At 32.7% G+C, this 12,985-nt stretch overlaps 3 protein-coding genes and 1 long non-coding RNA gene across 5 annotated transcripts; 3 read left to right on the top strand and 1 right to left on the bottom strand.

Annotated features, from left to right (window-relative positions):
* The first annotated feature begins 603 nt into the window (after positions 1 to 603).
* LOC110992848 (RNA polymerase II subunit A C-terminal domain phosphatase SSU72) lies at positions 604 to 1,737 on the top strand. The gene has a single exon (XM_022258821.2). It carries the CDS (start codon positions 844 to 846, stop codon positions 1,420 to 1,422), a length of 579 nt encoding a protein of 192 aa, XP_022114513.1. The 5' UTR covers positions 604 to 843; the 3' UTR covers positions 1,423 to 1,737.
* Positions 1,738 to 1,900: 163 nt separating this feature from the next.
* On the top strand, positions 1,901 to 2,985 carry LOC110992855 (39S ribosomal protein L22, mitochondrial). Its single transcript, XM_022258830.2, has 3 exons — positions 1,901 to 2,192; positions 2,440 to 2,653; positions 2,721 to 2,985. The coding sequence occupies exons 1-3, from the start codon at positions 2,016 to 2,018 to the stop codon at positions 2,939 to 2,941; spliced, it is 612 nt and encodes a 203-aa protein (XP_022114522.2). The 5' UTR covers positions 1,901 to 2,015; the 3' UTR covers positions 2,942 to 2,985.
* Positions 2,986 to 3,105: 120 nt separating this feature from the next.
* On the bottom strand, positions 3,106 to 12,510 carry LOC110992875 (UDP-N-acetylglucosamine transporter). Its single transcript, XM_022258855.2, has 6 exons — positions 12,375 to 12,510; positions 12,063 to 12,240; positions 5,356 to 5,466; positions 4,687 to 4,901; positions 4,265 to 4,528; positions 3,106 to 3,651 (listed from the first exon to the last, which is right to left on the bottom strand). The coding sequence occupies exons 2-6, from the start codon at positions 12,220 to 12,222 to the stop codon at positions 3,286 to 3,288; spliced, it is 1,116 nt and encodes a 371-aa protein (XP_022114547.1). The 5' UTR covers positions 12,223 to 12,240; positions 12,375 to 12,510; the 3' UTR covers positions 3,106 to 3,285.
* Positions 6,977 to 8,644, top strand: LOC123690135. Of its 2 annotated transcripts, XR_006750935.1 has the most exons (3): positions 7,650 to 7,664; positions 7,813 to 8,124; positions 8,207 to 8,644. It is a non-coding gene; the product is annotated as an uncharacterized LOC123690135 (long non-coding RNA). The 2 variants fall into 2 exon arrangements; XR_006750934.1 differs by having other exon boundaries at positions 6,977 to 8,124.
* Positions 12,511 to 12,985: the final 475 nt, after the last annotated feature.

Here is a 12,985-nt window from a genome sequence, read left to right as displayed (position 1 = left end):
TTTTTCATTTTTCACTATCTGAATGTATTAAACTTTTCTTTAAAAACAGTATATTTTAATGATAAATTATAATTTATATCATCAATCCAAAACTAAAACAACTAAAGTTTGAATTTCGATAAAATCAATGCGGCTGCATGATGCCTCCTATCTCATTTTCTCCCACGTTAAAACATAGGATTAAGTTTTTGTCTCTTTTACTGTCGCTTTTTCCGTTGCATCCGGTTGAAATCACTACTACTACTACTACTACTACTACACGGTTCTAAAGAAGTTTCAATTCGAAAGATTCACATTTTGACTAAATTAATTATTACCTAAAATGTAATAAATTAACTCTAACACTTCAATCAATTTTTTTTTAAATTTCATTTTAGTTATCGATTTCGAATGAAGCGTGTTAAATGGAGTTTCTTCAATATTTTATGTGCTTGGGAGATTATTTTTTAATACTTGATAGCATTAGTACGCCACATACACGCGCATCTTTATCTTGACTTATCCATTAATTTTCATTCTCTATGGTTCAACCAAAGTTTGGTACAAAAAAATTGATCACTGAGTGTCAAAATTAGTTGAGAATTATGACAATCTAAAATCTAAATGGGATTAATGTCAATTTCGAATGTCTTTGTGTTCTTACATTTTAATAAGATTTTGTAAACCGAGTTCGTCGAAATTTTTGATCTCCTACTTTTTAAATTTGCCATCTTAATAATTCTCAATTTTAGGATATTTGTAAATGACATTCGAACATGCTCGTACCTAATTATTGCATTTAAATGATAACTTTTCAGTGATATTATAGAAAATCTAATTCATTGCCTGTGGACAAGGATAAAAATGAGCGAATTATATTTCGCAGTTGTGTGTTCTTCAAACATGAACAGAAGCATGGAAGCCCATGCTTTTCTTGTAAAGAAAGGATTCAGAGTGAAATCATTTGGAACTGGGGAGAAAGTAAAACTTCCTGGTACTTCGGCTGATCGACCTAATTGTTACGAATTTGGTGTTCCTTATGATGATATCTACAAAGATTTAATGGAGAAAGATAAATCATATTACACACAAAATGGACTTTTGCATATGCTTGACCGAAATCGTAGAATTAAACCAAGCCCAGAGCGATTTCAAGCATCAAATGAAATTTTTGATGTTATCATAACATGCGAGGAAAGAGTTTATGACCAAGTCATTGAATGGTTTGTCTCCAGAAAATCTATTTGTAATCAGCCTGTCCATATAGTAAATATTGATATTCAAGATAATCATGAAGAAGCAACAATAGGTGCCTTTCTTATTAGTGATATGGTTACCAAAATGTCCCAAAGTGATGATTTAGACAATGATATTGACGAGTTGTTGCATGATTTTGAAGCAAAATGCAATAGACCCATATTAAATAGCATAATGTTTTATTAACTATATTGTACTCGCTGGTGCTGTCTGTTCACAAAGAATATACTTATAGTTCACTACTTACAGAGCATATTGTAAATAGTTTAATATTTAATTCATTAGATAATTCAGAACAGGGTTTTTTTTAACATTTTTGTTTTTAACTTAAAATTTGTGTGAAAACATTTTTATTATAACAATTATTTCACAAAATTTAAGTATGTGATACAAAACTACAAGTAAATTCCTGTAAGTAATTCAAGGACATTTACTGTCTTCCCAATATTTTACATTTTCATATGCAACTCGGGAAAAAATTAATAAAACCATATTATGCAATTTCTGTTGTTTTCTTTTAACATTATAATATTTTAATCTTATTGCAAAATGCTGAAGTCAAAATGAAACATTTCACAGATTATATGTTATATCATTCCTACTTATGAAGTTTTTATCTATATTCCAGACAGATTTCTTAGTCTGTGAAATTGTCATGAGTGTACTCACTAGACAGTAGTCAGTACACTCACAAATAGCATTGTGATTCTGAATGTTTTTACTATAAAAATATATGAAAAAAAAAAATTTTCTTTACGCTATTTAAGATAACATAAAATATGAACCAGTTATTAAAAAATATATACTTAGCAAGTTTTCGTATTAATACGACGCAAAACCTGCACACTACTGCTCCTGTAACAGCATGGAGTAAATCAGATGTGCCCAAATCATTTTTAAAATACAATAAGAAAATATATCCCCCACAGGATCCTTCAGAGAAACCAAGACCAGCAGTAAGTATTCTAATTTTGTATTGATTAAAGTTATATTTAACTACAGTATTTTTTATAAATTAATTTAATTGTTTATTTCGGAAAACAAGGTTAGTCTATGTAAGTACAGTAGTTAAAACTTAATTATAAGTTTTTAAGTGTAAATATAATATAGTTTTGTGATCTGTCTGGGCAGAAACAATTCATTTATAAACGAAAATGTATATGTGTAATATGAAATGTGTTGATAGTCAGTTTGCGTTTTCAGTATGTTTGTCACCAAAAAACTAATTTTAAATACAGTCCAGAAAAGCTATGGTATATAGCGAGCTTTGTCAGAGGTATGACAGTAGATGAGGCTATTAAACAACTGAGTTTTGTTAACAAAAAGGGTGCAGGTTTAGTTAAAGAAGCCATACTGGAAGCACAGGAACTAGCTGTAACAAAACATAATGTAGAATTTCGTAGTAATTTATGGATTGGTAAGAAAATATTTATATAATATATTTTTAATTTGTTGAAAATTAAACATTTATATAAATATTTTAGCGGAATCTTTCTCTGGAAAGGGAGCTGTTATCAAGGGTATAAGAAGACATGCTAGAGGGAGACTGGGTGAAGTTCGTTATCAATATTCTCATTATTTTGTACGCCTAGAAGAAGGCAAACCTCCTGTTGATTACTACAAGAGAAATCCATTAACACCCGAAGAACAACTTGATAAATGGTTGGAGGAAATGAGGAAGCGAAAGATTACTAATTCATTTTAAATTATAAAATAGGAATATAAATTAAAGTAGATATATAATAGTAACAGTATTTCATTTTATGCTTCCTAAATTCCTAATACCTATTGAAAGACCATTTATTTGTTAATATTGAATTAATATATTAACTAAAAGAAGGTTAAGTTTTAATAAAAATAAAAACATTCTTAAATATAAAGAGTATATTTCGTTCTTAGTGACAAACTAGTCATTTATGATAAAAATTGTATAAAATATAATGTAACAGCTAGCAATAATGATTTAATAGTTGTGATAAAAAAATTACCTTAATACTAAATTTGTAAAATATAATAAGTACATACTGGCAAAGACAATTATCTATAAGACTATACACTTAGAGGGTTCCGAGGTTCTTTCTTTTTGGGAACATAGCCATATAAAAATATAGAACTAATGACAATCAAAGCACCTATGGCAAATTGTACTGTTAGATGGAAATTAAGTAAAAACATAGAAGCAATACATGAAATAATAATAGCGACTGAAGTGGCAAATCCTTTTAGTATATTATCTGCATATTTTACTACAACAGCTACAATCAAACCTCCAGCTGCTTGCAGTATTATTAGATACCACACAAAACCATCAAATCCTTTAAGTAACTCCGTAATGGCCCCTTTACTATCTATGAGATATGTAATAATACCAATAGGAACTGACAATAAACTTAACTGGACATTTCTCATCCAGACCTGAAAAAATTTTTACTATTGTAATAAGTAGAATCAACAACTAAATAAATTAAAACACAATAAATAAATACAGAGTGTTGAAATCATGCACACCGTCCACGCCTACTATTGGAGCAGCACATTGGTTATAATTTCTGTTGTTTGTTTTTTCTTATGTGTGGCCTTATCAGAGTTGATATAAATAAAACTCAAAGTGGATATATATAAACAAATTAAAGTTTTAGGCTAAGTACTAAATGACACAATAAGTGGAGCGGGTCACAACTGTAATTGCATTAAAAAGCAGTTGATTTGAATATAAAAAAAGTATTAACAGTATTAAGACAAGAGTTGCTGATTATAAAAACTTTGTTTATAACTACTCAATATTTTAATAAAAAATTTGATGTCTATTTTTGACTATTTCATATTAAAACCAAATTGTACTTTGGTTTTAACATGTCATACCTTTTTGTTTGAAATGCATGGCAGTTATTTATAGTTCAATTTAAATCTTTATTTATTAGTCATAATCTTTTATGTAGTGAACATATTTCACAAAGTATTTATATGGAATAAAGTGTTTCCAAATTTGTTTCAGTCAAATTGTATATAGATTGCTGGATATACTTACAGATATATCAGATTCTTTTAAAACTTTCTCAAAATATATTCCTGCAAACCCAGAAATAAAACAAGCTGCTAAAACTGCTGAAAATCCCAGCACCTTAGACTGAGATTCACTAGCTTTGTTCTTCGCCTCTGTAGATGTTAACTGAACCAAGGCAACACCAATAACAAGTAATCCCAATGCTCCCCATTGCCACCGTTTTAATCTCTTTTTTAAAACTAACACAGCAAAGAAAGCAGTTGTAAGTAGTTTTAATTGATAGGTAACCTGAAAAGAAACATATAATTTAAATCTTGTCAGTTATATAGCTTGCTATTTGTAATGTAAAAAAATATGTTAAATAAAATACACATATTATATAAAATGATTATTTATAAATAGCTGCACCCCATGGGTTTACACATAACAAATACAATGTATTTTACCTGATTTGTCGCAGCATCCAAATTAGAAGCGGAAACATACAATAAATTATTTTGAATAACATACAGAAATGATGGCACACCAACTCGTAAAGTATCTCTAATGTTCAATATCACAGTACTGTACAAAATTTGGGATCCTTTCCTTATACCACCAGATTCATTGATTACCAAAACTATGCATATTGCCAGTTTTAGGATTTCTGTCATTAGAACAGCTGAAAAGAAAACCAAAATAATCAATTAGTTATTAGTGTTACAGATTCATTGCTTATTTAGTAAAAAATAGTGTGATTTGCCATATATTGTATAACAATATTTTATAATAATGAGTATTATCAAAGGAAATAAAAAACCTTTTATATTAAAATGAGATGTTAATAAATGTTATTAATTGAAATTGTTAAGATTCTTGGTAATAATAAACACTCAAAATAAGAGTTCTGTCTTTGAGCTAAGTACAAAACCAATAATTAATACCAATTTGTTAAAGGACTTTTGTCATACAAGAAGCTTAACTTGCACTATGTCCTGACACTGAATTGTAAGGTACTTTTATAACTATTAAATGTCTTATCAACTGGGATAGATCATAAACAATGGTATTGACTTAAAATTAAAACAACTTCTTTTACACTATTGATTAAAAAGTTTTATATAAAATATATTAACCTGCTGCTGATGAAAATAATACTCCATTTCTAGTTCGTGCATATCTCATGCTCAACCCTAATGCTGAATTTTGTACTGTAAGTATTCCAAGGCTAACATACTTAATGTATCCTGAAATGGCCATAATTTTAGACACATTGAAATATAATTGGAATTAGATAACCTTATCATATTAATTGCTAATCTTTAACATAAAAAAGCCATAAAATCAAAATGATAATATCTAGATACAAAGATAAGGTTATAAGTATGTTTTTTTTTTTTTTTTTTTTTTAAATATAGCATTACGCTGAGCGTATAGCCACCGACAAAGGTAAGGGAAAAGAACAATAAAGAAAAAGAATTTTAGATCGAACAAAAATTACATAGGATAAGGGATAGGATCAGCAGGTTATAAAACTATTTCTAATTCAATATACTACTAACTACATTATGGAAAGTAACAACTAAGAACAGTAATTAAAATATATCATATAGAAAATTATTTGTATACAAAATATACATATACTTATAGTTTTATATTATTTATATTAAGAAATAAACATAGCTTTTTATATACATTAGGATTTAAAGATGAAAGCATAACAGGAACAGATGTAGGTAACGGGATACTGGAAGAAGGATCAAGATGATCGAATAGCATGGAGTGGTTATACCGAGGACAGGACAGAATGATATGATTTAAATCACCAATATTCAGCCCACATTCACACATTTCATTATCTATAATATGAAATCTGGTAAGGTGGGCTGGGGTACACACATGGCCCAATCTCATACGAATAAGAGACGATGTTTCCTTTTTGTTAAATTTCATTTTAAAAAACCATGGCTTCAGTGGTATTGTGGGCTGTATAGATGAGAAATATTTACCCTTAATTAAACTGCTCCGAGTCCAAAGGTCAGTCCAAGATTTTTGAAGAAAAGAAGCAGGAAGTGAGGCCAAATCATGATAATAATTTTTATATGAATTGGCATCGCCATTCTTAACAGCTTCATTTGCTAGTTGGTCTGCTATTTCGTTACCAAAAATACCAGAATGTCCAGGTATCCAACCAAATGACACAGACAACCCCAATTGTTTACATTCATACAGCAAACCCCTAATCTCAATAATGATAGGAAAAATTAATTTGTTTTTTAATGGATATTTTTGGAGAGCTTGAAGAGCACTAAGTGAATCGGTGAATATGATTGATTTCTTAAGTTTCTTACTCAAAACTAGTTTTAAAGCTTTAAAGATTCCGTAACATTCCCCTGTGAAGATTGAGGACTCTGGAGGAAACTTTATTTTTATTGTAGTTTTACTTTGTAAGTGAAATATTCCTATGCCTACAATACCAGACGAACCGTGTTTAGAGGCATCTGTAAATATATAATTATTGTACTCATGGCAGTGTTGCTCACAGAAATAATTAAAAGTAATCCTTGCGTGGGAATCGCCCTTATTTATACCAATATTAAATCTAATGTCTGGGGAACTAGTTAGAGATTCATAGTTGGTTCCAAATAAAGGGTGAGTTGTCAAGGTGTGAGTTGGAGTTTGAATATTGATAAATTTATTGAAGCTAACGATGAGACAAGGTGAAGATTTATTTGACCAGTAATTGGAAGATGTCAACAATTGAGACAGTTCTTCAAGCTTAGAACGGAGAGGATGGTTGGTATATTGAAGGGAGCGAAATATGAATTTATCAGATAAATATTGTCGCCTAAGATATAATGGGGCATCAACACATTCTACTTGTAAAGCATTAATTGGACTAGTTTTCATAGCTCCTGTAATAAATCTTAATGCCTTAGACTGTATATTATCTAATTTTTTAAAACGGGTTGTATTTCCAGGAGATAATAAAAAGGTACCATAGTCTAAAATACTTCGGATTAAAGCGTTGTACATAAGTTTCATACAAAAGGGATGGGCACCCCACCATACACCGGATAAACATCTAAGGATGTTTAGGTTTCGCTCACACCTATTAAAAATGTAGTCACAATGATGTACGCCAGATAGCTTAGAATCTAAAAACACACCGAGGAACTTTACAGAGTTTTTAACAGGGATAATAATACTACCAAAATACACAGTGATCGGAGGAGGAAGTCGCTTTCTAGAAAAAAGCATGGCAACACTTTTAGTGGGGGATATTTCAAGACCATTAGTATCAAGCCATGTTTTTAATAAATTAAGAGAATGAGACAGTACTGAGCAAGCAATGGCCGGTGATTGATGAATGGAATAAAGTAAAAGGTCATCAGCATACTGAAGAATACAAATCCGATTTCCAAAAGAAGCTTTCAAATCATGGGTATAAATATTATATAAAATGGGACTTAATACTGATCCTTGAGGAAGACCTCTCCATAAGGTTCTAGTTACAGCAGTAGAGTCTTGTGAAATTAGAGTGATGTGTCTTTCATATAAATTATTTATGATAAAATTTGATAACATTACAGGTACATTTAAATACTGTAGTTTTTTATGGAGAACTGACAACACTACATTGTCATAAGCAGATTGTACATCTAAAAAAGTGGCAACAACAGAATCATTCCTTGAAAATGCTAAATAAATGTCAGTGGTAAAGATGGCAATACTGTCCATCGTGCTCTTTCCTCGACGAAAACCAAATTGACTGTCGCAAAGTAAATTATTGCTTTCTAAAAACCATTCAAGACGAGTTTTCACCAAATGTTCACAGAGTTTTATCAAGACCGAAGATAATGCAATAGGACGATATGAATTTGCATTGGAGGGATTCTTATTAGGTTTGAGAATTGGTATAATGATCTGGTTTTTCCAGCGTGGAGGGATAGAACCGGTTAACATGATTGTATTTATCAATTTCAGGAAATATTCAAGACTGTGGTCGCCTAAATGAGAGATGAAAGAATATGGGATTCCATCTTCACCAGGAGCAGAGTCTATAAGGGAAGATAGTATTCCTTTAAATTCATACATAGAAAATGGACTATTGAGACCAGAGGGGTTTAATGGCATCAGAGGCATAATTATTCTTTCAGGAACTGTAGTAGGAGCAAGTCTGTCGAGGAATTGATTAGTTAATGAATCGGGGAAAGAACCAGAGGTTTCAGTAAAAGCACACCTGAATCTTCTAATATTACGCCATACCACTGAAGGACGGACATTAGGGGAAATAGAGAGGCAAAAAGTTTTCCAGCTATCTGCTTTTTTCTTTTTGAATAATAAACTAGTGGTCTTGAAAGCATCTGTAACCAGATCAAAATTTTCAGATGTACAATTCTCATAATATTGAAGCTCAGCTTGTTTTCTTTTTTTAATAGCTTCCGAACATTCTTGATCCCACCAAGGTGGAGATGGAATGAAGCCCAGAGCACCATTTTTAACTGGAAAAGTTTTGTCAGCTACCTCTATAAATAATTTAGTAAATGCATCAGCACAAATTGATTCTGAACCATGTGAGATACTAGGAAGGGAAGTCATCTTTTTCTCTATAAGGGTTTTAAAGGTATTTTTTTTTTTTTTTTTTTTTTTTTTTTTATAGAACAGGGGGCAAACGGGCAGGAGGCTCACCTGATGTTAAGTGATACCGCCGCCCATGGACACCCTCAATGCCAGAGGGCTCGCGAGTGCGTTGCCGGCCTTTTAAGAATTGGTACGCTCTTTTCTTGAAGGACCCTAAGTCGAATTGGTTCGGAAATACTTCAGTTGGCAGCTGGTTCCACAGAGTGGTGGTGCGCGGCAAAAACTGCCTGGAAAAACGCGCAGTTGTGGAACGGCGGACGTCGAGGTGATACGGGTGGAATTTCGTATTCTGCCTCGACGTCCGATGATGAAACTCAGCTGCAGGTATTAATCCGAACAACTCCTCTGAACACTCTCCATGGTAAATGCGGTAGAAGATGCAGAGAGACCCCACATCTCTACGCAACGCCAAAGGATCAAGCCGCTTGGAGAGATTTTGGTCGTCAACGATTCGAACCGCTCTTCGTTGAATACGGTCAAGTGGAAGAAGCTGGTACTGGGGAGCACCCGCCCAAAGGTGGGAACAGTACTCCATGTGGGGCCGAATTTGAGCTTTATATAGTTGCAAGCGGTGGCCCGGAGTGAAGTACCGTCTCGCCCTGCTGAGCACACCAAGCTTTTTGGAGGCTAATTTTGCCTTTCCCTCCAAGTGACCGCGAAACTGAACGTCGTTCGATATGTCAACGCCAAGTATTCCAATGCTGGCTGTGGCTTTAAGGAGAGTGTTTTCGAAAAGAGGAGTAGCGACAAAGGGTGTTTTTTTTTCATTATCCCAATCAGCATTATTAAGTCGATATTTTAGTCTAGGAGAATGTCTAAATGTAAAATTAATATGAAAAGGAAAACTAAGAAGTAAAGGGAAGTGGTCACTACCAAATGAAGAAGAGAGTGTAGACCATGAAATAGTGGAAGCTAAACAAGGAGTACAAATACTTAAATCAGGGACACTTGAGCCTTCATTGGGAGTGGTCCGCCGGGTCACAGAACCATTGTTGAGAAAGCAAAGATTATGTGAGTCTAACAGTTCCATCAATGAAACTCCGTATGTATTGGTTGTTGAACTGCCCCATGAACTATGTTGACAGTTAAAGTCACCTAATAAGATAAAAGGCTTAGGGAGAGAAGAAATAATAGAGTCAATTTCAACAAAGATAGAAGAACTTGGATGAGGGATATATATTGAAACATAGCAGATATTATTAACAATAGCAGCAATAATTGAAAAATCATTACTATGAGAAGGAATAGGAAAGAGAGAAAAGGGAAGATGATGCTTGACTAGTAAGGCAACCCCACCATACCCGTCAATGCGATCCTCACGGAGACAGGCATAGCCCGAGTACCTACATGGAGTACCTGGTTTTAACCAAGTCTCCTGTAGAGCAAAGATAAAAGGTTTATATTTATTTATAAGATAAATAATATCACTTTTCTTAGATGAAGCACTTCTACAGTTCCACTGTAGAGCTGTGGCTTGCTTGTCCATTATTAATATAATTTGGTAAGTTAACGATAGTGTCAATTAAAGGAGCAGCGTTGGACGGTGAAAGAATATTAGACTGTGATAAAGTGTTAATGAGAATTTTAATTAGGTCTGCAATAGATTGTAATGTCAATTCATTATTGTTGTTTGGGTTTAAACCACAACCATTCCTGGGTAAGGGCATATCATAGTCTTTAATTAATTCATGTTGTGTATTTTTGTCATAACCTTTGGATAGTTTAGGAATATTTTTTGGTTTAAGAAAAACAGTCTTTTTGTAAGTATTACTCAAAGACTGTTTACGTGTCTGTTCATTTTGAGGAGTAGAAATTGTGAAAGCCCCTACATTGGAAGAAGAAAGTAAAGCATCAGCATAAGACACTTTAGAAATCGGTGCATGAATTTTTGATGCTTCAGCATAAGAAATACAGCTCTTGGCCATAGTTTCTTTGATGGCTTTTTGGCGATTAAACTCTAAACATTTTTTGCTTGTGGCAAAATGGGAACCTTGACATAAGCAGCAGTATGCATCATCCTCTAGGATAGAGCACTGATCAGCCGTGTGGTCTTGACCACACTTGAAACATTTTGGTTTTGATCTACAAATTGCTTTCACGTGACCAAATCTGCAACAATTGTAACATTGTATGGTGGGGAAAATGTAAATATCAACTGGGAGAGCAGTGTAGCAAATAAAAATTCGCTTAGGAAGTACTTGTCCATCAAACGTAAGAACCACAGTCTCAGTAGGCTTAAATTCACTGCCATTACTTGCAGTGATACGCCGTCTCATTCTTCTAACTTTTAAAATTGGACCGCATCCAACAGGTAAATTAATATTCTCCTTAACTTCTTCATCTGACCACTCAGCAGGTATGCCTCTTACAACACCCATACGGGTCACAGTAAATGTTGGGATAAAAACCTTATACTCGACTGATTGTAAAGCAGAACTATTTAAGAATGAATTTGCGTCTTGGTAATTATTAAAAGAAAGAGACAGTCTATTACGGCCAATTCGTTTTAAACTTCCGTTAACTATATTATGTATAGAGTTTCTTTTTAAAAAACGACCAAAAGCAATAGGATGGACTGTTACATTGTCATTAGGAGTTTGCTGTATCCTTTGCACATGTACAACATATGGTGCTGCATCACTCGCCTGATATGTTAAACGAGCTACAGATTCTGGTTTTTTATTAAACGAATTTAGCTGTGACTCCGTGAACAACGGAGCAGTACTAATTTGGGTATTGGTATTGGATAAAGGAATGCAATAACATTCATTTTGTTTAATTTCCTTGCCCTCATGTTTCTTATTACGTTTTTTTTTATGACAATGCGAGCAATGTTTATTTACATTGGCTCTCCGTTTTCTAGCACCACTGCTAGATTTTACTGATCCGTCTGTTTCCATGCCAGACTCATCATTAGAAATAGTTACAACATATCCAACCCCAGGGACTTCTCCGCCCCCAGGGTCATCAGGCGGCTCCATAAGGAGCAAAAGTATATAAAAAAAGAAAACTTACCAATAAATTATGAATTAATTACACTATTAACTAAAACTAAGAAATCACAAATATATATACATAAACTACACTAAACTACTAATCCTAATCCAACAAACAAAATAAAATTTTAGTTAATCGAAAAACGCGCGCGTTCACGTTCGTGTTTCCCGCCCTTTTTTCTTATAAGTATGTTAAATCATACCAAATTTCGCTTGTTTATTCTGGGAATATATTTTTTCTTTTTTACTTTCACTATCCATTTCTTCCGTATTAAGTTGTGTTTCTTGTGTTATGTTTTCAGCCTCCAATTCAATGTCTTCTGGTTCTTGATTCTGCCGTTTGGTTTCATTTGCAAAATTCATGGAAGGTTTTGATAATAGCTTAAAACAACGAAAATAAAAATGTTTATTAGTATAATATACCAATTATAAACTTATTATAAATTTCTACGCATCATGAATGTAGTTAGATTTGATTAATAACTTTAATTTTTAAATATTCATTAGTGCCGTACATTTGTTGTTCTTCAGTTGGTCATATTTATAATTTAATAAATTAATTTGTAAAGTAAATGTACTCGTGTATTTGTATTTATATCTAGAAACGAAATTGTTGACGTACACATTTTTTTTAAATTTTATGACCTGGTAACATAGACCTGTACACAATAATTCTTCACAGAGTACAAGCTACGACAGATAACAAGACCGTAGATTGAATAATTTTGTTTTTATAATATTGTGTTATATTGTAAATAGATATCTATAATATGAATTGTGAGATAATAGCTTAGAAGCTAGCGAGCTTTAAAGTATATGATTTGGTCATATATAATAAATAGGAATTAAAGTTCATCAATACGACAAGTTTCTTGATTAATTAAGTAGGTTCCTGCGTTTTTAAAATGGGTTACAAAGGGCGACAAATTTGAATAGCTAACTGGCGGCAAAAGTGTTAATCCGCCACTGTATACAAGGAGGTAGCCGGCTGAGCCGTACTAGGAATGAGAATCGGTAATCAGCTGGTGGCCCTCTAGATAACTTAAGAGCTGGCGATTAATACTGGATTCCCTTACTTTGTGGAATATTCGGATTTCCGAACACGGAGGTTATCCGTTATTGTATT

Source organism: Pieris rapae, chromosome 22 (genome assembly GCF_905147795.1).
Source record: "Pieris rapae chromosome 22, ilPieRapa1.1, whole genome shotgun sequence".
In the NCBI taxonomy this organism is placed as follows: Eukaryota; Metazoa; Arthropoda; class Insecta; order Lepidoptera; family Pieridae; genus Pieris; species Pieris rapae.
Note: the sequence above shows the minus strand (reverse complement) of the source record. Positions and strands in the feature narration are given on the sequence as shown.